Below are 26628 nucleotides of genomic sequence, written 5' to 3'. Positions count from 1 at the left end.
AAGGACTACAAATTAAACCAAAAGCCTTTATATAGTTCAAGCGCCTGCATGCAAGTTGCAACCTTATACTTTTATATGCAAAATCTTTTGCTTCTTTGGGATTAGACTACATTCATTTGCTAATTACCTTTTTTTTATTTCAATTAAACTCATGGCTGCTACATTTTTGTGCCTTGCTCTTCTTTTTCTGTCACAGTTTTCTCTACTGGCATCATCAGCATCCAACAATTTGAGCCTGGGCTCATCTCTGTCAGTGGAAAATGAAGCTGATACCTTGATCTCACCAAATGGTCTATTTTCAGCCGGATTTTTTCCGGTAGGCGAAAATGCCTATTGCTTTGGAATATGGTACACAGAGCCAGCCGCCCCAGCTCAAAACCTCACCGTGGTTTGGATAGCAAATCGTGACAAGCCAGTCAACGGTAAGAGCTCCAAGCTCACCCCTCAAGGAAATGGCAATCTTATTCTAACCGATGCTGGGAAATATACCATTTGGTCTTCCAACACTGTTTCAAATTCATTAGACCGATTAAGTCTCAACGACAATGGCAATCTTGTTCTGCTAACTCTCAAGGGTGTTGCTTTGTGGGAAAGCTTTGCTTCACCAACAGATACCCTTTTGCCTCAACAACGACTTACTTGGAACACAAAGCTTGTCTCCTCAAGAAGCCTCACCAACTATTCATCTGGATTTTACTCGCTTTTTTTCGACAATGACAACACTCTTCGCCTTCTCTACGATGGCCCTGAGGTCTCAAGCATTTACTGGTATGACCCTTGGCTTCTAAGTTTGCAAGCTAGAAGGACACCATACAACAACACTAGAGTTGCAGTTTTAGATGCCATGGGAAACTTTAGTGCATCAGATGGTCTTATTGTTATTGCAGCGGATTATGGCACGAATTTGCAGAGAAGATTGAAGGCAGATGTTGATGGTAATCTTCGATTGTACAGTCGAAAACAAGCCGGAGATACTTGGGTTGTTTCATGGCAAGCCATTCAACAACCGTGCAAAATTCATGGCATTTGTGGGCCTAATGGTTTGTGCAGCTATGATCCTAGTTCTGGCAGAAAATGCTCATGCCTTCCAGGCTATGAGATGAGAAACAAATTTGATTGGGCTTATGGATGTCAACCTGCAACTGATGGTTTGAATTTGTCCTGCAAAAGTAGGGATCGTGATCAGTTTGATTTTATGTACCTTCCAAGGGTTGAATATTACGGATATGATTACTCGATCTTTGTTAATACAACCTTAGAAAAGTGCAAAGCTTTATGCTTGGAGTTGTGCAACTGTCCAGGTTTTCACTACAAGTTTGGTGGTGGTCATCATAATTGTTATCCCAAGACCCAATTTCGAAATGGATACCGTGCCCCGGGCTTTGAAGGAGAGCTGTATCTGAAACTGCCCAAATCAATCCTTTCTTCCTATAATGCTGCCACAAAAGAATCCAATATGTGCTCAAGCAAGCTCACAAGCCAGCTTGACAGAACATATGAAAAAGGCAAACAAAATGGTTCTGTCAAGTTTATGGTGAAATTTGCATCTGGGCTGGGAGGATTTGAGATTGTTTGTATCTTTGTTGTGTGGTACTTTGTGGCTCGAAGCAGCAAAGAGAAAGAAGATTCAGATGTAGTTACACAAGGCTACCTTCAAGCTGCCACTGGATTCCGAAGATTCAGTTACTCAGAGTTGAAAAAGGCCACAAGAGGTTTCAAAGAAGAGATTGGCAGGGGAGGGGGAGGAATTGTGTACAAAGGCGTATTGTCTGATCAACGAATCGCGGCAATCAAGCAATTGAATGGTGCTAACCAAGGGGAAGCAGAGTTCCTTGCAGAGGTGAGCCTTATTGGGAAGCTGTACCACATGAACTTAATTGAGATGTGGGGATATTGTGCGGAAGGAAAGCATAGGCTTTTGGTGTATGAGTACATGGAGCATGGTTCCTTGGCGGAGAAGTTATCTTCCGAGGTGCTTGATTTGAAGACAAAGTTTGAAATTGCAGTGGGCACAGCAAAAGGACTAGCTTATTTACATGAAGAATGTTTGGAATGGGTTTTGCATTGTGATGTGAAGCCTCAGAACATACTCTTGGACTCTAATTACAACCCAAAAGTGGCTGATTTTGGTTTGTCCAAGCTACTGAACAGAAGTGAGGTTAGCAACTCAAACTTCTCAAAAATAAGAGGAACCAGAGGTTACATGGCACCAGAGTGGGTTCACAACATGCCCATCACTTCCAAAGTGGATGTTTACAGCTATGGGATTGTTGTGCTGGAAATGCTGACTGGAAAGAGCCCAGCAGAAAGTGTTCAAGCAATAGAAAGTGGAGGGGAGACCCAGAAAAAGATGATGGTTACATGGGTGAAGGAGAAGATGTATGGTGCATTTACAAAGACAGAGAGCCAGATGGGAGCAGATTATGAACAGGGTAGACTTGAAATGCTTGTTGAAGTGGCTCTTCAATGCTTAGAGGAAGACAGAGATGCAAGACCTACCATGAGTCAAGTAGTTGAGATGCTTCTGCATCATGAAAATAATTGATTGGAAAGGTGACATGTTTATAATATATGATGGGATGTCTGTATGGTCTTGATTTTTCTTATATCAAAATTTGCATTAGCAGGGAATGAATGTCGAATTTCTCAAAGCCTATCAGAGCAAGTGTGACATTTATGGTGTATTCAATTTAGATTTCAAAATATTTTTAAAAAGTTTAAAAGTTTAAGTATATTTAATCATAATTTTATAAAAATCTATACGATTCTGGATGTATTCAATTCAAACTTTTTAAACTTCATTCAAATTTGATATATTCAATCACGACTTTAAAAAACTTCATAAAACTTTGGGTGTATTCAAAAACTCATTCATTTTAAAGGAAATACAAAAAGTGGTGGATTTCGTTTGATTATAGACTAATTTTAGGTCGTGACAAATTTTTACTTCCCCGAGAGATTTTGATAGATATATTGTGTTTATTCTCAAGATATGATTTCATCACTTGTACTACCACCATCTTATCATGGCTATCTCCACCGCCACCACCACAGTTATTGTCGTCACTGCCACCATCACTGCCATTGCCATCACCCCCAACATCACCACCTCCTCCACCGCCACCACCCATCGCCACCCCCACTACCAGCCCCACCATTACCACCACCAACGCCAACACCATCACCATCCACAACTACCACCTCCACCACCCTTACTCTAACCGTCACCCCCACTGTCACCACCACCATAGCCACCGTCGCCACCGCCTCCACCACCACCTCACTCTCATTGCCAACACCACGACCACCCCCACCATCATCCACAAACCACCATCACCACCACCTCCACCATCATCCACAAACCACCATCACCACCACCTCCACCGTCATCACCCTTAAACTCTTTGTGTTTTGAGTGCTATAAACTCCATTAAAATCAATAATGAAACTCTAAGAAACTCAGTTTAAATCTATACACAAATTGAGTCAAAATCTATGTGGAGTTAATAAAATTCAGTCAAACTCAATTAAATTCAATTAAACTCCATCAACTTTATAACCCTTTTAAAATCATTTAACAATTAAATTCAATTAAAATCATTTATCAGCTCAAATCTCTTAACAATATAGAATACGTCAACGGTGTGACAAATTGTATTTATTGTCGACATACCCACCTAGCCCAGTGGCTGAGAATTCCCCTTGTGATTCAAATCCAAATCAACAAGATTTGAAAACAAGATGACCAGACTGGGCCATAGCCAATTAAACCGTTGACAACTGCGTTTACTTGAGCTGTCACCATTTCATCTCCATAACACTACAAAGACTTCACAGCTTTGAATTTTCTTTCAATTAAGATTATTATTATTTCTTCAATTTTCCCATTTTTAATTAGAAATTAAATTTTCCAATTGAAGCGAAACAAGATTCCCAGATAGCCCAATTTCCATCCACCCAGTTGGCCTCCATTTTATCATATGAGAAAAGCCCCATCATAATCCGCAGTTCGTCCCTCTGTACACTACCAAAATTATTTTCACTACAATTTAAAAAGGCCCCAAATAAAAAAAGGAAATTGACGGAAATTTAATTAACAGAGTTCATGCTGCTTTTGGGCTAATTCCAAGCTTTTGGTTCCGGGTCGGACTCTGGATCATCTCGATGATCTCTTACTAGGACTACTACGTCATTCTATTCGGTTCCTGCCGCTACTCGATTTTGCTAATCCCAATACGCTTTACGACGGCGTTTCTAATGGCTTCGGTGTGCATGCACAGCCCCGTCTGCTCAACCCCAGACATGTAGTTCCTCACTTCCTTTCTGATCATCTCCTGCATCACATCCAAGAATTCTGAGCTGAAGAACTGCTGATCGTACCCCATCTCACTGTTTTGGTTGCTCTGACGTGCCAGCTGGGCTCCCGCCGCGGCGGCTGCTGCCTCTTGCGGTTGTTGTACCATCGAGGTCGGGCTCACCCCCGGGTTCGATCCGAACCCGGACGTCAAGTGATTCGACCCGTCACTCGAGTCGGATCCGGGCAGCGAGAGGCTGAGCGAGGTCGGCGGATCGACAGCCGAAGACGAGGCCTCCATCGGCGGAGCAATGAGGGGTCCGCTTCTCACAAGCGGCCTGAAAACTTGAGTCGGCGACACAATACCGGGCAGACTCGAATCGCTCATATCTGATCCGGACGGGCTACCCGGGTTCAAATAAAGACCCGAAACAGCCGTAACCGCACCGACACTGGCGGATCGTTTGTGAGCCGGGTGGGAATGGACGTCCGGGGTCAAATCTTCGGACATGGATGAGCATTTGCGCTTGAGCGTGGAGTTCCAGTGGTTCTTTATGGCGTTATCGGTGCGACCATTGAGCAAGCGAGCGATGGTGGCCCACTTGTTCCCGAACCGGGCGTGGGCCCGGATTATAGTATCGTCCTCATCAGGACTGAAAGGGCGGTGCTCCACCTCCGGAGAGAGCTGGTTGCACCACCGTAGACGGCAAGACTTGCCAGATCGACCAGGGATCGATTTGCTGATCAGAGACCAGTTTCTGGGGCCGTAGTTCTTCACCAGTTTCTGTAACGCTTCGTCTTCTTCGGGGCTCCACGGACCCTTTATCCGATCCGCTACCTTCTTTGTGGAAGCCATAGAAAGTCCTTAACCTTCTTCTTCTTCTTCTTCTTCTTCTTCTAAATTATTTAAGCTAAAAAAATGAAAACAAATCTAAGAAAAGGATAAAAAGGATAATTTAATTTCAGTTGAAAGTTTTGTACAAGAGAGAGAGAAGGGTTTAAGGAGGTGGTGGAGGCGGAGCCTCACCTTGTTCTGAGAGAGAAGGGCGTGTTACAGGTAGGGTATATATACGAAAGGATAGAGGTGACCGATTATAGCCGGTGCGAATGACCGGTCTTAGCCGTTGCGCGTGGGGATTCTTCCAGGCAAGGCAGTTACTAGCACACAGCTGTCAAACTAACACGCGTCGCTTCCTACCCCCTCCAACTTACACGTAGAAAATATAATCACACCATCTGTTTTCGCTTTATTTATTCATTTGGATTATTTTTAAAATAAGAAAAACAAACAAACAAAAAAGTGAAACCCAAAATCAGCTTTGCCTAATTGCCTACTCTCCCCGCCTACTGTTCTAACTATTTCTTTTCCACACACAAGAATCTTGTAAAGTCATCTCGAAGCTGAACAAGAGGCTCCTAGACGATGATGATGATCAAAGGTAGGCCCACATCCTCAAGTTGAATGCATCTTGACTAGCCTCAATCATCAACGTCCATTTCATTTTATTTTATTTTCCGTATAATTTCTTATTAATTTGAATATTTACCGTTTAACAATATTCATTAAATTCAGTAACTATAACTGAGAAGTGAGAGGTAAAAACCGTAACAGTAAACAGTTGAAGGGCTGGGTTCCCCACCACGTCTCTAAAACCGCGGGATTTAAATGTTGAATGACCGTTTTGGAAGTTAAACGGTGATTGGGGAGCGGACGTTAACTTATTATTTTTTTCTTAAATGCTTAATTTGAAAACAAACGTGGGGTTTAAGATAAAGAGAGTGATCTTATCGGAAATTTTTTAATTTTTTGAGAATTAAAATTAAGATTAAAGCTTAATCAAAAGAAGAGTACGGTTCGGTTTAGTTGGGAGGTGGGGCTGGAATTGGACGGGAGCGTAAGCGGATGGATTACTTTGACCAAAAGCCAGGCTGGCGAGCATTTTGGCGGGGAGGGGGGGGATATTTTTTTAATGGGAATGGGAAACGGACGCACGGAAGTGTCGAGCTGGATCACAAAACGACAAAGTTGAGTAGCAGAATCGGGGGAGGAACGGTACTGAAATTCTGTCAGTCCAGCCTGTAAAACCCGGGCCCACTCTCCAGTGGACAGTGGCCCCTCCCCACCCCTAACTGCCTATTTCTCCCACCGACACGTGTCAGTCACGCTCCCCGGAACTGCCAAAACCGACTCCACCGTCTAACCAGCTTAATTTATTGCTATGTTGTTTGCTCCCTTCCTGGTTGCTTCGTCCGTTTGGACTTTGTTATATTTCTCTGGAAATTAAATTTGGATCTGGTGGAGGTCGTCTTAGGAATATTATAGTAACGTGTTACAACTTACAACCAATCTCATCATTAATAGAAATGTAATCTTCTATATATAAATTAATGCCTCAACAACAAGATAGTCTTGTGTGACGTATTATAGCTAGTCTATATTTTCATTTAACTATAAACAAGCAATATGTTAGTTGTCACTAACCTACTATCTACAAAAGAATTGAATTTAGGTACATTGGATTGTTGAAGCGGTTATTTGGATAAACTTTTCAATATGATCGTAACACTGTTATATTATACTTTAAAGTAGTAATGCTTCTTCAATTATTCTATTTTACCCTCTTAATCTTAAATTTGATGTTTAGGCATTTTAATATTTCAAAATGTGTCAACGTGTTTGAGGATGGTTAGCCCCCGTCACCGCCCCTATTATCGATAAAAAATAATTTCTAGGAATCCTCATCATTGTTTTCTTCAGAGGACTACCTCCCAAACCCATTCTGAATATTCGAATTTTTTTTATAAAAAATTATTTATCCTACACTATTACACTTAAATTTCATCTTAGATTATCATTCAACTCAATTACATTCAATTGAATAATAAAATTCAACTCAACAACTCAAAATAATCTCAATTTAATTTGACAACACTAAAATATATATATATTATATCATGGCTATATATTAGTTAAAAATAAATTGTAATGTAAATATTAGTGAAATTATTAGCTGCGTGTAAGGGACATGAAGGCAGGAGCGTGGAAGTGAATTTGGGAAAAGAGAAACAGAAAAAACGGAAAAGCAAAGAGAGGAAAGCAACAAAAACAAGAAAGTAAAGAAAAAGAGGGAGGGGGGGAGGAGGGTGACTAGTCCCCTATCTTCAACAGTGTCTCTCAACTTCAACATGCAAAATTCGTTTCGCGGGAAACAGCTGTCTATAATTTTTTTATCCACGTATGCACGCACACTGTTACGGTTACCCACGCTCTCTCACGTGCCAACCCGCCCGGTCTTTTCCTACGTACCTAACCCTGTCCTTTACCCGTACTCCTCACGTGAGCTCGTCTGCCACACGAGTGCACCGCACGTGAGGACCGCACCTCCACACCCCACGGCCACCACTTGATGAATATAAAAGTCCAAAGTAACGGTCAAGTCCTCACCTGCCCAAGGTAGTGATGGCCGCCTAGTGTTGGAGGAGCCACTAATTTATAATGCAAATTGCAATGTGAATGCGTTTTGTTAATTGAACGTCCGTCGTTTTATAGTTAGCCAAGGGCCCAAAGCGCGTGCCTCGCTTAAGTAGTGGATTTTGATTTGCTGCTGTTTTTTCTTTATTTTTTTAAAAGACAAGTTGGCAACAAAATATCCCAATTAAAATCATAATAATAACGAGGGATATTGTTTAATTAATTTTGGTATGCTTATACATGCGATCCACGTGATTTCTTAATAAGGTTGTTAATTAAGGTTGGAATTAAGTTATGGGTACGAATATTATTCCAGAATGTGGGGGCACTGCACTGGTGGATAGATATACATACATAATTTGCATAGCTTTTTTGCAACACCATATGCTTTGGATTCTTTACAAGCAAATACCTTCTCCATTGGGTTTAATATCTGCGGGACAATTGTACTCGTCTTTTAGGTTTTAACTGCAACTAGACTCGGTTCAATGTTTTTGGCTCTGAAAATGAGAGGTTCGGTCTTTTTTCTCTTTTAGGCAGAAAAAAAAAGAAAGTTGAGTCTTACAATAATAGTCAAAGAGTACGTGATCCAAAAATAACATGTCATAGAATAGAAAGACCAGCTACATATGTACATGTCGTCGTACCAGTTTATATAACAGCGATTTCGAATCACAACATGTTTATTTTTGCCGTACCCATATGTTAGAGGATACGGATCTTTAACTGTACATTTTGGAAGAACACATTGTTTTTTATTGATTAACCTCCTTCCATGATATAGTTATTTGGGTTAATTCGATCTTCTCCACTATTTTCATATACATACGTACAGTCGTCACATCAAGTTGATGGATATTATATCCCACTTGTGTTTTTAGGCGTTGGATGGTTTTGGATTCTTGGTGTTTGGCCTTGAGCAAGCTCACATGTATTGTCTCTTAATGTGTTGGATGCCATTTTTAAGCAGCGATTCAAGGGCAGACTCATTTTTTCTGTTATGTCCTCACCATTGTATTTGTAGCACTCATATTTGTCTAACAATCCAACGGCTGGATCTTCCACAAGTGCCTCTCTCTATGTACGAATTGAATCTGTCGGCGGTGATAGGGTTGTATTAATTTGCGGGATATAAACAACTTGTAAGTGGTGAGAAAAGTAATGCATGCACTGTGAACTTCAGGGTCTTCTTCGATAAACATATACCCTAACAAATGATGTAGAACCCTCGTCGCTCCTCAGGTTCCTTTGCTTTGATGGTTAATTGCTATATCCAGGCCCTTGTAGTTGTAGAGCTGGATTTTGTCACAAATTAATGATTTCGCCTGAGTAGGTAAGTCAACATAAAGTTTTGTTCGATGGAAACAAGTGCATGGGCCTAGTCATGCTTCACCTCAAATGAGCCCACACATCCAGGAGAAGTTTTTTTTGGCTGGGCCAAAGCCCGACCCAAATGGGGTCACACCCAGACCCAGCAAGCGAAGAAGGGATAAATGTTCCTAAATGCTGCTAAGTTGTCATTCAACAGTGTTACCATTACGCTTCGGGCACTTCCAGTAGTGAGAATGTTGCCATGAGAAAGGCTGACACTATTCACTTAAAATAGTGTATCTTGCAAAAAGTAAGACTTCCAGATTGCCATGGCAAGGAAGTACTATTCAATTTTTGTTTTTTTTTCACAAATTTGTTTACCTAAACAATTAATTTGGATAATATTTTCGGATGAGATTTTCTGATAAAATATTCGGATAAGATTTTCATATAAGATTTTCGGTTTCAAATTTCAGATAAATTTCAAAATTTTCAATTTCATCTGAATTTCAAATTTCAAATAAATTTCATTTGAATTTCAACTTTTCATTTGAATTTGAATTTTAGATAAATTTCATCTGAATTTCAAATTTCAGATAAATTTCATTTGAATTTCAACTTTTCATTTGAATTTTAATTTTAGATAAATTTCATCTGAATTTCAATTTCAGATAAATTTCATCCGAGTTTCAAATTTGGATAAGATTTTCACCCTATAAAATTGCGCAACGTGTTATCTGAATTTCAAATTTCAAATAAATTTCATTTGAATTTCAACTTTTCATTTGAATTTCACATTTCATATACATTTCATTTGAATTCCAAATTTCGGATAAGATTTTCATCCTATCAACTTGTGTCACGTGTCATGTCTATCGACCTAAATTTTTCTATAAAACAAAGCTCAGCTCACAAACCTCTCACACTACATCTTCTTAAAAATTTCATTTCTCAGATTTTAGATTTCATATTTCATCTTCCATTCACAATGTCAGACATGGAGGAGGTCTTGGAGAGGCAAAGCGAGAAATAAGAGAAAGAAGGCGTAGACGAGCTGCAAGCAAAAAGCGCAGAGAGATCTAGATCAACAACTTGTCATGGTTGTGGCCATACTTGATGAAGAAAACCAGAGTAGTCGTGGTTCACATGAAGGTCGTGCCCCAAATGTTGACAGATATAGGCATTCTCGGGGTAAGAATCTTATGAAAGATTATTTTATCCCAACATCTCTGTACTCTGATGTTCATTTTCGAGGGAGGTATAGAATGCAACAACATTTGTTCAATAAAATCATGCATGATATTTGCAATTATGATGAATACTTTGTTCAAAAGAGAAATTGTGCTGGTGTTTTGGGAATGCTTCCCGAACAAAAGTTTACAACTGTTATATCGAATGTTGGCATATAGTGTATTTCTGATCGGTGGATGAGATTGCGGATGGGAAGTCCACTGCTTGGGAGAGTTTGGTTAGATTTTGTGATGCGATCGAAACTCAGACACCAAAGACTACCTGGCGATCCACGCCGGGACTGCAACGACTTAAAGCCGAACGAGAGGATTTCGGGAATGATTGGTAGCATCGATCGCATGCAGCAATGGAAGAATTGCCCAACTACTTGGCAGGGTGATTACGGAAATCGAAATGGCCAAAAAGCATCATCCTTGAAGCCATTGCGGTTTCGATACATGGGTCCGCACGCCTTTTCGAGTTCTTTGGATTTCAAAATGACTTGAACGTCTGGTCAATCTCGGTGTTCAATGATGTTCTGAGAGGAGAAGCCCCAAAAATTACATATAAAGTCAATAATACCATCTACCAAACTGGGTATTATCTAGCTAACGGGATCTACCCAAGATGGACAACATTTGTGAAATCACTTCCGCATCCCCGAACCCAGAAGCAAAAATTATTTGCTACATATCAAGAGGGTTATAGAAAGGATGTGGAGAGGTGCTTTAGTATCCTCCAAGCTCGGTGGGCGATCATTAAGGGTGCGGCGCGTATGTTTGATGAGGAGGTGTTGAGGAGCATCATGATGACATGCATCATCCTTCATATCATGATTGTGGAGGATGAGTATGATTACGAAGCTGAAGAGGTGTACGAACCCGATCCCATGAACACTGCCTTGACCCGAATTTATGAAAAACCAATAGGGCCAAATGGAGGACCAGTGGAGCATGAACCGTTGGTTAGAGATGGTCTTTTCATGAACCATATGATTGATCGATATACAGAGATGCAATCTTCGTATATTCATGAACGCCGTCAAGTTGACTTAATGGAGCATTTATGGGTGGTGAAAGGCAATGACGGTGAATGAAGTGAAGTGAAGAACATTTTTAAGATTTTAATGTTTATGTTTTATGTTTAGTTATGTTTGGTTTTTTTATGCTTTAGTTGTGGTTTGTTTGTTTTTATATTTTTAATGTTGGTTGTGGTTAGTTTTTTTATGTATTGAATGTTTTGAATAAAAAGGAATTTTATTTAATAGTTTCTTTGGTAACTCAAAGAAAACCAATACTACTAATACAATAAAATACATGAATTCCAACTAATTTTTAAAACAAAACATTAAAATACAATGAAATGAAAAGGCAAGCAAACTAACTTAAGGGTTTTCATCATTTAACCAATCCGTATTGCTAGGCATCACGAAAAAGTCTTCGTCTCATAATAGCCTTTCGTTCTAGCTTCCAATATTGTTTTGTTTCAGGAGACATGTGGCTTGTATCCATGGCCATGGTTTCCCGATCATTCTTTTCTTCATTTTCTTTGCGTTGATACTCCCTTTCTTTGCGTACATACTCCCTTTCTTTAGCAAATTCTATTGCCATTGCCCTATCATCTTCTTGGACTTTCTTGTTTATTTCAATTCTCAAGGCGCTTTGCCTTGCAATTTCCTTCAAAAATTTAGAGGTATTACTCGTAGAATTAATTCCTCGCTTTGCCTTCGCCGCCTTCCTCCCAATAGGTCTCGGCTCCCTTTGAATGGGTGAGTCTTCACTCATAGGGGATTTCATAGGCGAATCCGAAGCTTGTGAATCATGGAGTGGCGTCTCGTTTAACACCACCGTTGGAGCCGTTGGAATAATACTAAATCTCTTATAATGCTTCACCACCTCCCAACATTGGGTATGGTTGAAATTTTTTTTCCCTTGTCCAGTAGCACCATACCACATTTGAGCTTGCACAATCTATATAAAAAAATTGAATAAACAAGGAACTTAAAAAAAATATTAGTAATGCAAAAAAGATAAACATATGAATGAAAATCCAAGAAATATTAACAAAATATAGAGAATGCAAGAAACATTCAAATAAATATGGAAATACAAGAAATATTAACAAAATATAGAGAATGCAACAACCATTTATATAAATATTAGAAATACAATAAATAATAACAAAATATAAAAATTGCAAGAAACATTTAAATACATATGGAAATATAAGAAATATTAACAAAATATACCAATTACAAGAAACATTAAAATTAAAATTAATAGGACATTAAAATTAATAAAATGAAAAATACAAATAATTTACCTCATTGCTTAGATTTCCTCGCTTGCATGGTTATTCATCGCTTTTGTGAGGGCATCTCTCCATTTCCCCAACTCTTTGTTGAGAAGTTTTACCGACTTGACAATGCGCTTTCCATACGGGTGGAACCCGATCTTTCAACAAATTCGTGAAGAATTTATTTCCATATTTGATTGAATTTCATCTCATTACCCGATATGGGATCATGACTAATTTGGACCCAACACTCACACAACAAGACATCTTCCATGATGCTCCATGCCCCTCCGGTTTCTTGAGAAAAAGCCATTATGATAGAGAAAAATTAAACTTGAAAATGAAAACAATTTAGAGTAAAAAGTGAAGAAAATATTGAATAGAAAGTGAATAATAGTTGGAGAAGGAGAAGATGTATGAGAATTTGTTGTTAAAACTGAAGAGTAGGTGTTGGTATTTATAGAAAAAAAGTCAGTATTTTTTGGGATTTTTTTAAAAAAATTTATGATTTTTTTTCATCATTTTTTGCCTGGAAAAATTCCAGACCGTAGGATTGGCTGACAAGGCGAAATTGGAAGGATGAGAGGTTTGCCACGTCGCACATATTCGTTGGGTGCAAAAGCTGACGCGCGATTTTGAATTTTTAACGTCGGCGTGTGCACGCGCCAATGGTAATTTTTTTAAACCGCGTGTTGACGTCACGCTGGCATCAGCGATGACGTCAGCCGCGCACTCGGGCTCCCTCCGCCTTGGGGCCAGCACTTGCCCCAGCCCGAGGGGGCTGCTGGAAATGGCCTTTAGTTGTTGAACAGGGCGGCATCATTCTGGCTAGGCATTATTTGAGCATTGACTTAGACCTTGCGCAGGCTTCGGGTCAGCTCAAGTTCCAAATTCAATGATCCATTTATTTTTGTGTTTCTTTAATCGGGAGTTGAGATTTAAAAATAATTAAGAGAAGAAAGGTTTATTTGATGTGGAGTAAGATTCCTTCCTCCAATGAAGAATCATATGACCTTAGCTAACAAAATCCCATATCAGAAGCAAAGCCTTTTGCTTTCAAAAATAGGAGGAGCTTCCAATTTTTGAGAGAGAGAGAGAGAGAGCCCACACCACACCACTCTGTCCCCACGATGCTGCTTTTCGCCTTGCTCTTCTTCTCCCTTGTGGCCCAAGCCTGCTCGGCATCTCAACCAACTACCCACCCACACCAACCACAACAACAAAAAACAGAGCGAGGCACGAAAAACATATTCATTCTGGCCGGGCAGAGCAACATGGCGGGACGGGGGGGCGTTGTAAACGACACTGTCACAGGCATCGCCACCTGGGACGGCGTCGTTCCGCCAGAGTGCCGGCCCAACCCGTCCATCCTCCGGCTCAGCGCTGACCTCACGTGGGTCGAGGCACGTGAGCCTCTCCACGCCGACATCGATGCGAAAAAGACCAATGGGATTGGACCCGGCATGGCCTTTGCCAAGGCGATCTTGGTGGCTAACCGCTCTGGCGCCAGTGGCGTGATTGGTTTAGTGCCCTGTGCAGTGGGTGGGACCAACATAACCCGGTGGGCACGTGGTTCTTTCTTGTACAATCAGATGATCAGGAGAGCCAAGGCTGCGTTGAACAATGGCGGTACGATCAGAGCACTGCTCTGGTATCAGGGTGAGAGCGATACGGCTAACAGAGAAGACGCCAAGTCTTACAAAAACAGAGTGGAAACTTTCTTTGGGGACGTCCGCTTGGATCTGCAATCTCCAGCTCTCCCAATAATCCAGGTACCATTAATTAATTACTTAATTTTATTCATTCCTTTTCTTATCTAAAAATTATGTTACTTGGGTTTTCGATCTTTAGTTTCAATCTTGGATCAAAAAGCTTCATATCACATGCCATTTGGTACTTGAAACAAAATTTAAATAATTTATTAATTTTATATGCTTCCTTCTTATGTCCGCAGTAGGTAAGGTATATTCAATTTGGACCATTCCTATGAAAACCTAGTACAACTTGGTATTCTTAATGTGATAAATATGCATACATATTTGAGGACATCCTTGTACAGCCCACTACGCATTGTATTTCAATGATCTAAACTGTCTACTTTTTATATATAATTTTAGTAGTTATTTCAAATCAAAGCATTTCCAAGCAGAATTGAAATGGACAGAAAGAATTGAGCATAGGTTAGGCAAGCATTGGTTTTATGAAACAAAATATTCAATTACAAGTTATAGCTATCTGCATGCATGAAACCTAGCTAGCAAGCATTGGTTTTATGAAATCAAATAATATCGTTCATTTTTGTGACATATATGTAGGTGGCTCTAGCATCTGGGGAAGAAGCAGCTTTCATAGAGACAGTAAGGGAAGCCCAACTGGGAGTTGACTTTCTAAACGTGCGAACCGTTGACGCCAAGGGTTTGCCATTGGAAACTGATGGCTTGCACCTCACCACCCCAGCCCAGGTTCGGCTTGGCCAAATGCTGGCTGCTGCATATCTTCAATTTCTGCCAAGCTCCTCCACTGCCGGTACCAGTGATGCACTCTGTAATTTTGTTTCCAATTTGGTAATTTTTCTGCTTCTGAAATGTTTTAGCATAATCATAAGCTAACTTGTTAGTTCCTTCCTTCGTAGGGTCCAAAATTCAAATTGTTTGGCTTTAGGGTAAAGGCCAAACTAGTGCCCTGTAATTCCATGCCATATATATCAATTTTTGGAGATGTGATAGCATTAGTGATAAGAGTCATGCACATGCCACGCTCAATAATTTCCACGCGCAATTCACGATAGCATATTCCTAATTATAATGGAACCAGACCCGAGTCTAAGGAAGGGCTAGATCAAGATTATGACAGATTTTTTGAAGTAAGTAGGAAGCGATGGCCTATTTATACATACGTGTATCAATCAGATTTCATTGGAATGTTAAGAAGAGACAAGAAGCAACAAGGATGAGCAGCTGCTTAGCTCACCTAACAGGCTGAAATGAGCTTTTCTCATTGCCCTTCTAGTTCATCTTAGAGCCCAATCCACGTACTCTTGCTTTGTCTTTTTGGGTCACAATCTACCTACCGGTTGTTGAATAAACATCAATCTGGTCAAACACCATGAATTTGGGAGGAAATTAATGAGCGGCAATGCTAATCAAATCGTTGCTTGGGTTCAAAAAAATCTAACAACACTCTGCAGTCCACTTTCCCACCTAAGATATTAATTCAAGCTGCTAAAATTAGTTAATATACCCTTTTATCATTAAATTAGTATATTTAACCTAAAATCAATTGATAATACGGAAAATTACCAAAACCATAATATTGCTTGTTAATAAATATGGGATATTACACTACACACATCATTCCCTTTTTTTATTTTTTATTTTTTAGTTTTTTTGGTTGCCGGCCATTCTCCATTCGGTAAAAGTTGTGATCACTTGAGCTTCACTGCCATGCCAAATGTAATTACCGCCCCATTTGGAAAAGTTGTGCTCAAATTTTCATCATTTACTCCACGTGAACCTGCGACCCAATATAAAATCACAAAAAAAGAAAGACAGCACGAGCAATAATTACCGTGCGAGGCATGAAGAAAAAGAAATCTGCCTCTGTCCACACAGAGTAAGCAAGCAGCAGAGTGAGACAAAACCCACATAGCAAATGGCCATGGTTTTATTGGCTACTCTATTTTCTCTGTTGCTAGCAACCCAATTCAATGTAGGCGCTAGTGCTGGCAGCAAGAACATCTTCATCCTCGCAGGCCAGAGCAACATGGCAGGACGAGGAGGCGTCATCAGTGGAGGCAAATGGGACGGCAATGTCCCGCCCGAGTGCCAGCCCAGATCGTCAATCGTCCGACTCAGTGCTCAACTCGGATGGGAACAAGCACATGAGCCGCTCCATGCTGACATCGATGTGGGCAAGACATGTGGGGTTGGGCCAGGCATGGCTTTTGCCAATGAGGTTCTCAGAGCCAGGGGCTCAAGATTTGGGGTCTTGGGTCTGGTTCCCTGCGCTGTGGGTGGGACGAGAATCGGTGAGTGGGCTCGAGGGACTCGGTTGTATAACGAGTTGGTGAGACGAGCCACCGAGTCAGTCAGGGAAGGTGGAGTTATCAGAGCGGTTTTGTGGTACCAGGGAGAGAGTGACACCGTGAACAGAGTGGACGCTGAGGGGTATAAAGGGAATTTCGAAAGGCTTGTTATGGACCTGCGTCGTGATCTTAAGAATCCAAATCTTCCTGTCATCCAGGTTTGCATCATTTGCCCTGTCTTTTTTTCTCTTAGTGTAAACTGCTTCTATGTCCAACTGTCCTAACTCAAGCCTACACTTTGCTCTTGTTTTTTTACCCAAAAAAAAAAAACCAAGTTATTTAAAAAGTTTATGCAGGAAATAATACCTGTGCCAAGAATTTTTCTTTTCGGTAAGATTTGAAGTGCCAAAATCATCGCGGAAATGTATTGTTGTGACATGCATGGTGATTGTGGATTGCAGGTGGCATTGGCATCAGGAGAAGGGCAGTTTGTAGATGTAGTGAGGAAAGGTCAGCTTGATGTTAAGTTAGGCAATGTCAAATGTGTTGATGCAAAAGGCCTGCGTCTGAAAGAAGATCACCTCCACCTCACTGCCATATCTGAGGTCCACCTGGGGATCAAGTTAGCTCGTTCCTTTCTTAATTCTTTTGGGCATCACCTGTAATCTGATGTGCCAAAATGGTAACACTCTTGAGAAATGTACTCATGTTAGAAACTTCTTAAAATTTGCAGTTCCTAATTTGTAGAATATTTATTTCTAATATACAACTATTATTTTTGTTTGAGGACGATAGTAGCGCAAGTGGATTAAGGCACTCCCCTCATCACCCCAGTAATTCTGGATTCGAAACCCCCCACCACTTGTAACTTTGACGACAAATTTTTTGTTGTAGCTTGTGAATACAATTTGGGTGTCCAGAAACAATTATTGGGTTGGCTCCCATAAAATCAGTAGTGACCTATTGGGCCTATTTGAACCTTTGTGGCCCTTGGAAAATGGCCCTTCCTTCTTATGGTTATGGGCTTTTCAGTTCATTTATCCATTAGCAGAAAGTTAACGTCGGCAGAAGAATCAAGGTCCCATATTATATAGCAGGTGTAAGATTGCCATTGGCTCAACGATATACAAAATCTTGTGGTGAATTAGCCACCGTCACAAATTCACATGCTTGTACTGTGATAGACGATTCAGATGCGTGGACACAAAACGGACAGCTCACAGGGCACGTGTCAGCATCTGGTAGTCTTGAGGTCGACGAACTTAAACTATATGTATGTGCCTTTGCCCACTGATTTCATTTCTTGTAACTGTCAAAGCTGAATTTTGCAACATGAGTACCCCGAAAGTATAGAAATTTAACCCATAGTTTTCTTTTATGCCATATGTTTTTTATTTGTATTTGGATTCATTGTAGTTTTCTGTGATTAATTAGGTTGGGTTTTGCAGGTAACTGAAGAGAAAAAGGAGCAAGGTGGAGTGGAAATCAAGGTGGTGGACACGGTTGATTATCGATCACCGGCGGGGGAAGACAAAAAACCCACAAAGGAGGAGGTGGAGGTGGTCCATGAGACTAAAGATGGGGCCAATTCAGGGACTGGAGGCGGTGTCCTTGCTAGTGCAGCAGCTGCAGTTTCAAATGCCTTTCAGTCCGCCAAGGATGCAGTTTCTGGCAGTGCCAAAGATCAGAAGACAACTAAATGACTGAGACCATCTGATCATATCATTATCTTAATGTAACATGTTCTTCTTGGATTGGAATTTGGATGGAGAATAAAGACTGTTTTGATTTGAATGTTTCCAACCAGGCACTCAATTTTTCCTTAATTGGTCAAAATGGCTTTCATAAACTAACCTGAAATGTACAACACAACACCACCATTTGGGAAGACATTGTGTTCTTGGAGCACCTGGGTTACACTTTAGAGCATCATATTCCAATAGGATAGAGGATTGGACATTTTTATTTGGCCCAATATAAAAGACAATTAGACATGAGCCAGGACACAGCCTAGAGTCCCTCTCAAGTTTAAATTCCTTCCACCACAACCAAAGGGAGAAAAGGGACAAAGGACAAGCAAAAACAAAACAAAAGGAAGTTTGGACATGTTTTGACATGGCATTGGCAACCATTAAATTCCCATTTTCTCTTTACTTATCACAACTCTCACCCCCTCCTTCTAGAACAGAAGAACCACTATCAACAGTTCCATCAAGTATTCATCTTATACTGCATGATGATGGGCGCACTGTACTAAACTCTTCAGTACCATATGTGCCTTCTTTCATATGGCTTGTTTATGCACTATATACAGTTAATTTGCAAAGCTTATTCAAAACCTTTATATGCCCCCCCTTCTCATCTTCTTCTAGGTACACCGGTTTGTGTCCGATGCAACCCACTTTCTTAATAAGTTGATACAAACACAACCCGTTAAGTTAATAAGTGAAATAATTCAAATATTAACATGATCAACAAGATTAATGAGTAACACAGCACGACTTGTTTCATATGTTTAGAATTCTAATCAGAGCCGGCCTTGTTCCAAGGCGACCAAGGCTACAACTCGTGGCCCAAATTTTTTTTTCCAAGCCCATGTATATGTGTATCTAAATAAAATATAAAAATAAAAGAGAGAAGCCAAACCGCCTAGAAGGAGCCGTACGTGAACCAAAGAGGAAGCCAAATCAATCACTTTTTATATTCTCAAGAAACTTATTGAGGAAGCAAAATCATTTATTAATTATATAATATAATATAAAACAAAATAAACAAAACATGGGGAAATCAACAGACATTCTTAGCCCCCAAAAAACCCTTGCTAACGTATCAGACCTTCTCAGAAGTTCATAACACAAGCAATTTTCTGTTGTTGTGATTCTCCTCTTCTCCAACACTGAATTGGAAAATAAATCATCCACAAGCTAGAACAGTGCTTTTCTTTGAATGTAATTTTTTTTATAGATAGATATAGATGTATAAATTTTGTAATTTGTAATTTGTAATACATATCTTTATTAACTTTTTTTTCTTTTTATTTGATTCAACAGAAAATTTGGATGAGATTCTTGTTCTTTATGCTTGGAAGTTTCTTTATTATTTGCTTTTTTTTTTGGTAGGTTTTTTTCTTTTTTTTTTGGGTGGTTGAAGTTGTAGGTAAATGTGATGATTGTTTGCTTTGATTAATTGTGGAGGATGAAGAGAAGATTGATTCAAATCAAGAAATGCTTACGGAGATTTGGGGGAGGAAGCATGTAGACTCAAATGTGTGATTTTTGTTTTTGAATGCAATGTTTACAATGCAGGGTACTCTTTTCTTTCGTTTGGGGCTCCCATTGGGTTTTTCCCAAATAAGGTTTTAATGAGGCCCCAAAGTGTTATTCCTTATCTTTTGTAAATTATTTTAATTTTGATAAAATTAATTACTTAATATATTTTTAAAAAATAATTGTGTTTCATTTGTATAAAAGGGCACACTTGAGAAAATTTGCCCCGGCCTTAGAATCCCAAGACCGGCTCTGATTCTAATTAGTATAAATAATTGGGTTTTCAATAACGACATAAGTAGAATGCATTTTACAAATAAGTTAATTATTCAAACATATATAAGAAAAATGCAAAGAAAATGTTGAAATTACATAGTCAAGACCTTCAAAATATAATAATTATAACTTAATTTCTTAACAAGTTACTAACGTGGGTTAACACGAACATGATCTATTTTCTTAATAGGTCACACACTCGTTATCAACACGACCTTTTAATACTTAACATGAATACTGAATCTTCGTGTGTTGCTAGATAAATAAGTTGAAAGTGACAAATTGTTAATCGTTAAAGTGTATTGAGTCAAAAGAAATCAACAAGATTCACTTATATATTGAAAAAATCTGCTTCCAAATGTGATTTTCAAGAGATGATAATCATCGGACTTGATTCACATTCACCTCTTATGAAATAAGTACGGGCGTCGTCAGAGGGTATGAAGAAGTAGTTGGGGGAGCATGTGGACAGTAATAGCTTCTTATAAAGGCCAATAAAGATCCAGCCAAGTTATGGCCTACTGACACTGTCAAAATCAATCCTAAGTTGTCCAGAACTTATGCGTGGATGGAGGAGTATCTTCACAATCAATATGGGGCCAACTCACTTCATACTCATATGCTTTTCTGCTGTTTCCTTTTTCCTTTTGCATTTTTCATGAGAATAAAAGGGAAAACATTTAATTTAGTAGGTCAACTCGCTTTCAGGTCCGATCCTCTGGCTTTACCAGGCTGTGGTATCAAACAATTGGAAAAAGATAAATCACTATTAACAATTTGACAAATACAAAGCCCTACAACTTTTCAAAATTTCTTCTGTGCGTTGATGATGAATTCATTTGGCAACTTGTGAGAACAAGAATTTTCTGGATACCCTACCAAAAATAATGCACATTTCTTTCCATCACCAAATCTTGTTTCTCATAGATTGCCCCAAAGAATTCAAATTTATTATCTTAACAAATAGTCCTTTTCATTTAATTCAATAATGCCTCCATGGAATTAGCGGTTAAAATGATGCAAGGTGTTTTAAAATCATAGACACGTGTATGTGTTTATAAAGACTAAAATGTAACAATGGTCTCTAAATTAAGACCCGACTTTACTTTTCATCCTTAATCTCCAAAAATAGCAAAAATGGTCCCTAACACCACTCGACATGTGATACACATTTTAAAGACGAATAAGACTTCTATCCAACCACCATTTTTTTAACCCAATGACATGCATGTGCTACATATTTTAAGGGCAAATAAGACTTGTACCTAACCACCACCCCCCCTTATAAATGGTGATGAGTATTTTGGTGATTTATGGTGTTATGCTAGCACACAAGTCGTTGTGTGGGGGTGATGGGAAAAAATTATTTCTAATATTTAATATGAATTTCTCAATTTACTTTTAATTTTAATAGAAAAATGAAACAAAATTTACAGAAAGACCAATAATGCAACACGATATCTAATTGAAGGACCATAACAATTTTTAAAACTGAAAGACGAAAAGTAAAGTTGGATCTTAGTTCAGTGTCATTGCTACATTTTAGCTGTTTATGAATGCTCAATAGTTCGTGTATTCCAATTTGCATATGCCCCCGTAGCCGACCATTTATAAAATTACATATAAGATGGTAATAAGTTAATAATAAAGTAACTAATAAATCAAAGTTTAGGAAAATGCCTTGGGCTTTTATTTCAAGATTATCAGTAAAGTGCATGGCCCACTTAAACTACAACTTACACCTAATGTGGCATGCCTTTCCTGATTGTAGAGAGCCTCCTCTCCAGATACAAGCAATGCAGTATCCAGAACGCCACCACCAACAACAAAGCAAATCCAGAAAGAGAAGCCTAGATACCAACTATTTCAGTATCCAAAGCAACCCAGAAATCTTTTCACTTTCAAAGTCCCTCACTGCTCCCAAATCCCAACCTCCATGAACCCATCCTCAGTTGCACAGCCCCTAAACATCCCAGTACAATTAAACCCGCATGCCACTTCCCCTTTGTTGGACACTGCTATGAGCCCGGCCTTCCCATCATCAAGCCTCTCTTTGATCACAAAGTCCACAGCCTCCTGTAGGCCCAGGCCCTTGTATTCCATCACAGCTGCCACCTCACGCGCCAATGTACCGCGAATGATGGCCTCGCCCTCTCCCGTGCACGAGACCCCGCACAAGTCACCCGCATACGTGCCAGCACCAATCAGGGGGGAGTCGCCAATGCGGCCCGTCATTTTGTTCATGAGCCCACCAGTGGACGTGGCCGCAGCGCAGCGCCCCTGGTTGTCCACCACCACGCAACCGACAGTTTCGGGGGCATACACGCTAATGGGGAGCCCGTTCATGTGCAACGGGCTCTCCACACCTGAGCTGCAACTCTCCATTCCAAGTGGGATCCTGTAATCAAACTGCACGTGACCAAAATTAAGAGTGGTTTAGTGTCACTGATGGACCACACAACCATAGTATTAAATTAATTTAATGAAAGATTAATCAAAAGATAAATAGATACCAAGATGGTGTTGGCTTCCTTTGCTAGCTTGAGCATGCCCACATTTTCCTCAGTGATGAAATATTCATTTTCCACGAGCTCAACTCCCTGACACGCGACACCAAGTCCCATAAAGATTCCACAGAGAAAAAAGAAAGGAAGATCTTTGTCTAGAAAAATAATAGTAATATTATTATTAAATTGTTTTTTACATCCAATATTATTATTAAATTGTTGGGTTAGGAGATCTAGTAAAATAATTATTTTAACAGACGTGTGGCACTGGAAAGAATACGTGGAATCTTCGCACTAGATTCCTACACCTGCTGAAAAAGACAGGAGTATTTTTTTTTCATTTTTTACTTTTTATAGAATCAAAAGAAGACTTTGGTTCTTCGATTTGGTATTGATAAGTATAGGGATCAAAGTGTGTAAATATACAAACCTGTTGCCGGGCGAAGTCTTCGGCGCCGGAGAAGGCGAGGTAGGAATGAGGGGATTTGTCCATGACGAGACGTGCCAGCGAGATCGGGTTCTTAACGGTGGTCAAGCCCGATACGGCGCCGCATCGTCTCTTGGGCCCATCCATGATGCTGGCTTCCATCTCCACCGTCCCTTTCTCAGTGAGGGCCGATCCACGGCCGGAGTTGAAAAAGGGGTCGGTTTCCAATTCCCTCACCTATGTTACACAACAAAAATAGTCAGTAAAATGCCATTTTTGCAATACTTTGTTAACTGTACACTGGTACATAAAAAACCAAAAACAATAACAATAATAATAATATAAAAAAGGTCCAGCATGCATGATTGAGCGCCAGCTAGCAGAGTGAAATAAGGAGTGGACAAAGTAAGCATGCAAACTAAGACAAAACTAAAAACTCGGAAACATAAATGGAAATGTCCGGGAGAATTCTCGGGACATGTTTGGTTACAGAGAAAACCCATAACGCAAACACAAGAAATGAGATTTTTTTTAAAAATCAAACGGATTAAAGAATGGCAAAAAAAAAAAAAAAAGTATGGGATTTGATGAGAATTGAAATGTGGAGAGAGAGGGACGTACAACAAGCTCAACAACATCAATGGCGGCGAGATCGGAACGAAGAGCAGAGATGCCAAGATTGAGGCAGCGAGTGAGGAGTTGTTTGGCCTGTTCCTGACGCTCCATCGGGAGATTGGGATCCACACCAGCGCCGCCGTGCACAGCGATTGCCCACCCGCCCATTTTCTCTCTCTCTCTCTCTCTGACTGCCTGTCTCTCGCTCTCTCTGTGTCCTCTTTCTGGACTTGCTTTGCTGTCTCTCTGTTTCACTCTCTAGCTCTCTCTTTCTCTCTATGTTGTGGCTGCGAGTATGAAGGGGGCCGAGGGAGGTTTATATAGGCGCTGGCGGACTCCAAATGCCCTTTGAACCCGGATCTTAAAATTTCATTAAATTAGGTGGGGAATCTTCTGTTGGGCCCAAAAAATAAAATTGCAAAAATGAAAATTAGGATTCTTTGTTACAAAAACCGAGATAAATAAATAAATCAGGATTCCCTGCATCGCATTTGTGTCTGTGCCTCTGCCCACCACTTGTTGCGGGAGGTCCTGGTCTGTCCCACATTCAAAAGCCGTCTTTTCTTGTCTTATTTTTGAGAGGAGAATGCTAGCAATCTTCTCTCCAAACTTTTTCTTTGAACCTTACTATAAACAACAAGAATACTTACTATACTAATTGTCACTAGAATCAGAAATATTGAACATGCAAAGGTAGGGTTGATCGAGAGGTAAAAGTCGAGCGAGTATGGAGTAAATTTTTACATGTTTCAAAATGTGTTAAATTTACCGGAAGATTGTTAAAAGTAATTTTATGTATCTATAATTTACTAATGATGGTTTGTCGTGAGATTTCATTCCATAAAATAAGAGATCGTGATATAGGGTTTAATTCACCGATATGCTTTGATGAGTTGACGAATTTCAAAATCATCAACTTCCCTAATCTGGCTTAAGCGGCAGCTTAATCGGGTACTTTGGCCTAGTCATGAACAACGCAACACCTGCAGGTGGAGTTATTGTATTATAAGGAAAAACATATTTGAGCCCCGACAATCGTGCAAATAAATACAAAGAGCTCTTCCCATAATCTTACATTGAACGTGGGCTAATAATTTAAGGACAAAAATAAAGCCTCGGTCGACTAACCATTTTGTTGCTTTCTCCTTCTTGTGATATTTGTTTAGGCTTCTCCCTTTGTCATTTCTTTATCAAAGATAATTATTTTTCATATCTGGACTTACTAAACATGGAAAAATAATTGATTTTTCTCATTTATCGTAAACCAAACAGGATCTTGGTATCTTGATATATTTTCATGCATAACTTTAATTGAATATATAAATGTCATGATATTAGATATTAATAGCCCAAACCAAATATGCATGGTGCAGTTGTTATTTAAATTAAAGCGAGTGCAAAATTTATAATTTCAAGTGACCTATGAATTTCTAAATTCACGTGACTTTCCTTCTTTCTACATACTTCTTTATAGCAAGGTAGGTGGGGCGGGCCTGGCGGCGGACCAAAATTAATTTCAAAGGCGGTGGTCCCTCCGATGCTGGATTTTTATATTCCCCACATGACCATAACCAATTTAATTATTATTTAATTATCATGTGATAATGAAATGATAAGAATGGTGATGATTGGTTAATCTTGCTTAGGCTGGTGACAAAGTGAGGATGTAGCTCTCAGATATGCATAAGGCTCATTCAAACATTTCAGCTAATTAGCGTAAAGACTAAATCAAATTGAAACTCTACACATATGTTATTTCGCAAAGTCATACATATGTATGCAACTTTGATTTAATCCATGATTAGGATCTCAAGTTTCATTTCTATACAAATTTATTTTCAAAAAATTCCTGACCATAAGATTAAACAAATACTAATTGACGAAGATAGATGCACTCCCAAAGTTGGGGGACGAGAATGGGCACGTCAGCAACACATTTTAGTATTCATGTACATTGCACCCACTAATTCCACTTTTGTACGTCGTTTGTCTTTTTACTCTTCGGTGGAACATCAACAAATTATGATAAATGTGATCTAAATTTATAAATCAGTTTCAATTTGTCATTCTAAAGAAAAATTAAAGATAAATGTCACCGAAAATTTTCAAAATCAATGATTTGTTATCTGACTTAACACCATCTATTTTTAAGGGTATTTTACTCTTTCCATTTTTAAGAAAAAATTAATTTAAAATAAAGAGACATCTCTCTCTTTTTTCCCCACTGAACCCCATCACACCATCCTCTCTCTCTCTCTCTCTCTCGCTCTCAGGATTTTTTTCATTTTTAAAATACCATTGAAAATAGAAAGAGTAAAATACCCTTAAAATTAATACAAATTTATAAATAAACCCAATCCTAGACATGTATTTATAAAAAAAAACATAACACTATTTAAACATAGAAACACACCCAAACTCAACCCCAAAATCAACAATTGTATATTTTTTGGGTGTATTTATAATACAAATTTATAAATGGGTTTTGAGTGTGTGTAATGATGGGTTTTGGGTGTGTTTATAAAGTATTTTGGGTGTTTGAGTTTTTTTATAATTTCAGCCCCCATTTTGGGTGTTTTAGTGAAACCCCCTAAAATTAAATGGTATTAAAGTTAAATGACAAATCATGAATTTTGAAAAATTAAGGTGACATCTCTTAAATAATTTTTAAGGTGACAAATTGAAACTGATGTATAGTTCAGGTGATATATCTACAAAAATCCCCAACAAATTCACTAACATTTTTTTAATAATTATTTTTTCCAAATTAAGATAATTCCAGACCCCAAAAAATCTTGAAATGTAGAATCTTCGATAAATATTAATTTGTCATGAATATGTTAATGAGATAATTTGACAAACCTAAACTTTTTCTTTTTATTTTATTTTATCAAAGTGAGATATATAACTT

At 39.2% G+C, this 26628-nt stretch overlaps 6 protein-coding genes across 6 annotated transcripts; 4 read left to right on the top strand and 2 right to left on the bottom strand.

Moving 5' to 3' along the window:
- The first annotated feature begins 59 nt into the window (after positions 1 to 59).
- LOC103320379 (putative receptor protein kinase ZmPK1) lies at positions 60 to 2651 on the top strand. The gene has a single exon (XM_008222056.3). The coding sequence runs from the start codon at positions 152 to 154 to the stop codon at positions 2543 to 2545; it is 2394 nt and encodes a 797-aa protein (XP_008220278.2). The 5' UTR covers positions 60 to 151; the 3' UTR covers positions 2546 to 2651.
- Positions 2652 to 3844: 1193 nt separating this feature from the next.
- LOC103320378 (transcription factor MYB44-like) lies at positions 3845 to 5337 on the bottom strand. The gene has a single exon (XM_008222055.2). It carries the CDS (start codon positions 5148 to 5150, stop codon positions 4212 to 4214), a length of 939 nt encoding a protein of 312 aa, XP_008220277.2. The 5' UTR covers positions 5151 to 5337; the 3' UTR covers positions 3845 to 4211.
- A 5179-nt stretch (positions 5338 to 10516) lies between these two features.
- LOC148919616 (uncharacterized) lies at positions 10517 to 11403 on the top strand. The gene is made up of 2 exons (XM_089044401.1): positions 10517 to 10769; positions 10916 to 11403. The coding sequence occupies exons 1-2, from the start codon at positions 10517 to 10519 to the stop codon at positions 11401 to 11403; spliced, it is 741 nt and encodes a 246-aa protein (XP_088900527.1).
- A 2097-nt stretch (positions 11404 to 13500) lies between these two features.
- Positions 13501 to 15333, top strand: LOC103320377 (putative carbohydrate esterase At4g34215). Its single transcript, XM_008222054.3, has 2 exons — positions 13501 to 14374; positions 14918 to 15333. Exons 1-2 carry the CDS (start codon positions 13733 to 13735, stop codon positions 15209 to 15211), a joined length of 936 nt encoding a protein of 311 aa, XP_008220276.2. The 5' UTR covers positions 13501 to 13732; the 3' UTR covers positions 15212 to 15333.
- A 674-nt stretch (positions 15334 to 16007) lies between these two features.
- LOC103320448 (putative carbohydrate esterase At4g34215) lies at positions 16008 to 17415 on the top strand. Its single transcript, XM_008222130.3, has 2 exons — positions 16008 to 16844; positions 17088 to 17415. The coding sequence occupies exons 1-2, from the start codon at positions 16254 to 16256 to the stop codon at positions 17289 to 17291; spliced, it is 795 nt and encodes a 264-aa protein (XP_008220352.3). The 5' UTR covers positions 16008 to 16253; the 3' UTR covers positions 17292 to 17415.
- A 4420-nt stretch (positions 17416 to 21835) lies between these two features.
- On the bottom strand, positions 21836 to 24029 carry ASPGB1 (N-terminal nucleophile aminohydrolases (Ntn hydrolases) superfamily protein). The gene is made up of 4 exons (XM_008222053.3): positions 23724 to 24029; positions 23106 to 23339; positions 22682 to 22768; positions 21836 to 22577 (listed from the first exon to the last, which is right to left on the bottom strand). Exons 1-4 carry the CDS (start codon positions 23883 to 23885, stop codon positions 22080 to 22082), a joined length of 981 nt encoding a protein of 326 aa, XP_008220275.1. The 5' UTR covers positions 23886 to 24029; the 3' UTR covers positions 21836 to 22079.
- Between the last annotated feature and the right edge of the window lie 2599 nt (positions 24030 to 26628).

This window comes from Prunus mume, linkage group LG2, assembly GCF_029339155.1.
Source record: "Prunus mume cultivar Tortuosa linkage group LG2, ASM2933915v1, whole genome shotgun sequence".
NCBI classification, from domain to species: Eukaryota; Viridiplantae; Streptophyta; class Magnoliopsida; order Rosales; family Rosaceae; genus Prunus; species Prunus mume.
This window is presented reverse-complemented; position numbering and strand designations above follow the sequence as displayed.

Coding starts and splice junctions, on each gene's coding strand:
- LOC103320379 (XM_008222056.3), top strand. CDS start 152: ATGGCTGCTACATTTTTGTGCCTTGCTCTTCTTTTTCTGTCACAGTTT.
- LOC103320378 (XM_008222055.2), bottom strand. CDS start 5,150: ATGGCTTCCACAAAGAAGGTAGCGGATCGGATAAAGGGTCCGTGGAGC.
- LOC148919616 (XM_089044401.1), top strand. CDS start 10,517: ATGGGAAGTCCACTGCTTGGGAGAGTTTGGTTAGATTTTGTGATGCGA. Junction 10,770..10,915: donor ATTGCGGTTTCGATACATGG/GTCCGCACGCCT, acceptor GGTATTATCTAG/CTAACGGGATCTACCCAAGA.
- LOC103320377 (XM_008222054.3), top strand. CDS start 13,733: ATGCTGCTTTTCGCCTTGCTCTTCTTCTCCCTTGTGGCCCAAGCCTGC. Junction 14,375..14,917: donor CAGCTCTCCCAATAATCCAG/GTACCATTAATT, acceptor ACATATATGTAG/GTGGCTCTAGCATCTGGGGA.
- LOC103320448 (XM_008222130.3), top strand. CDS start 16,254: ATGGCCATGGTTTTATTGGCTACTCTATTTTCTCTGTTGCTAGCAACC. Junction 16,845..17,087: donor CAAATCTTCCTGTCATCCAG/GTTTGCATCATT, acceptor TGTGGATTGCAG/GTGGCATTGGCATCAGGAGA.
- ASPGB1 (XM_008222053.3), bottom strand. CDS start 23,885: ATGGGCGGGTGGGCAATCGCTGTGCACGGCGGCGCTGGTGTGGATCCC. Junction 23,340..23,723: donor TTGATGTTGTTGAGCTTGTT/GTACGTCCCTCT, acceptor TGTGTAACATAG/GTGAGGGAATTGGAAACCGA. Junction 22,769..23,105: donor AAGACTTCGCCCGGCAACAG/GTTTGTATATTT, acceptor GTCGCGTGTCAG/GGAGTTGAGCTCGTGGAAAA.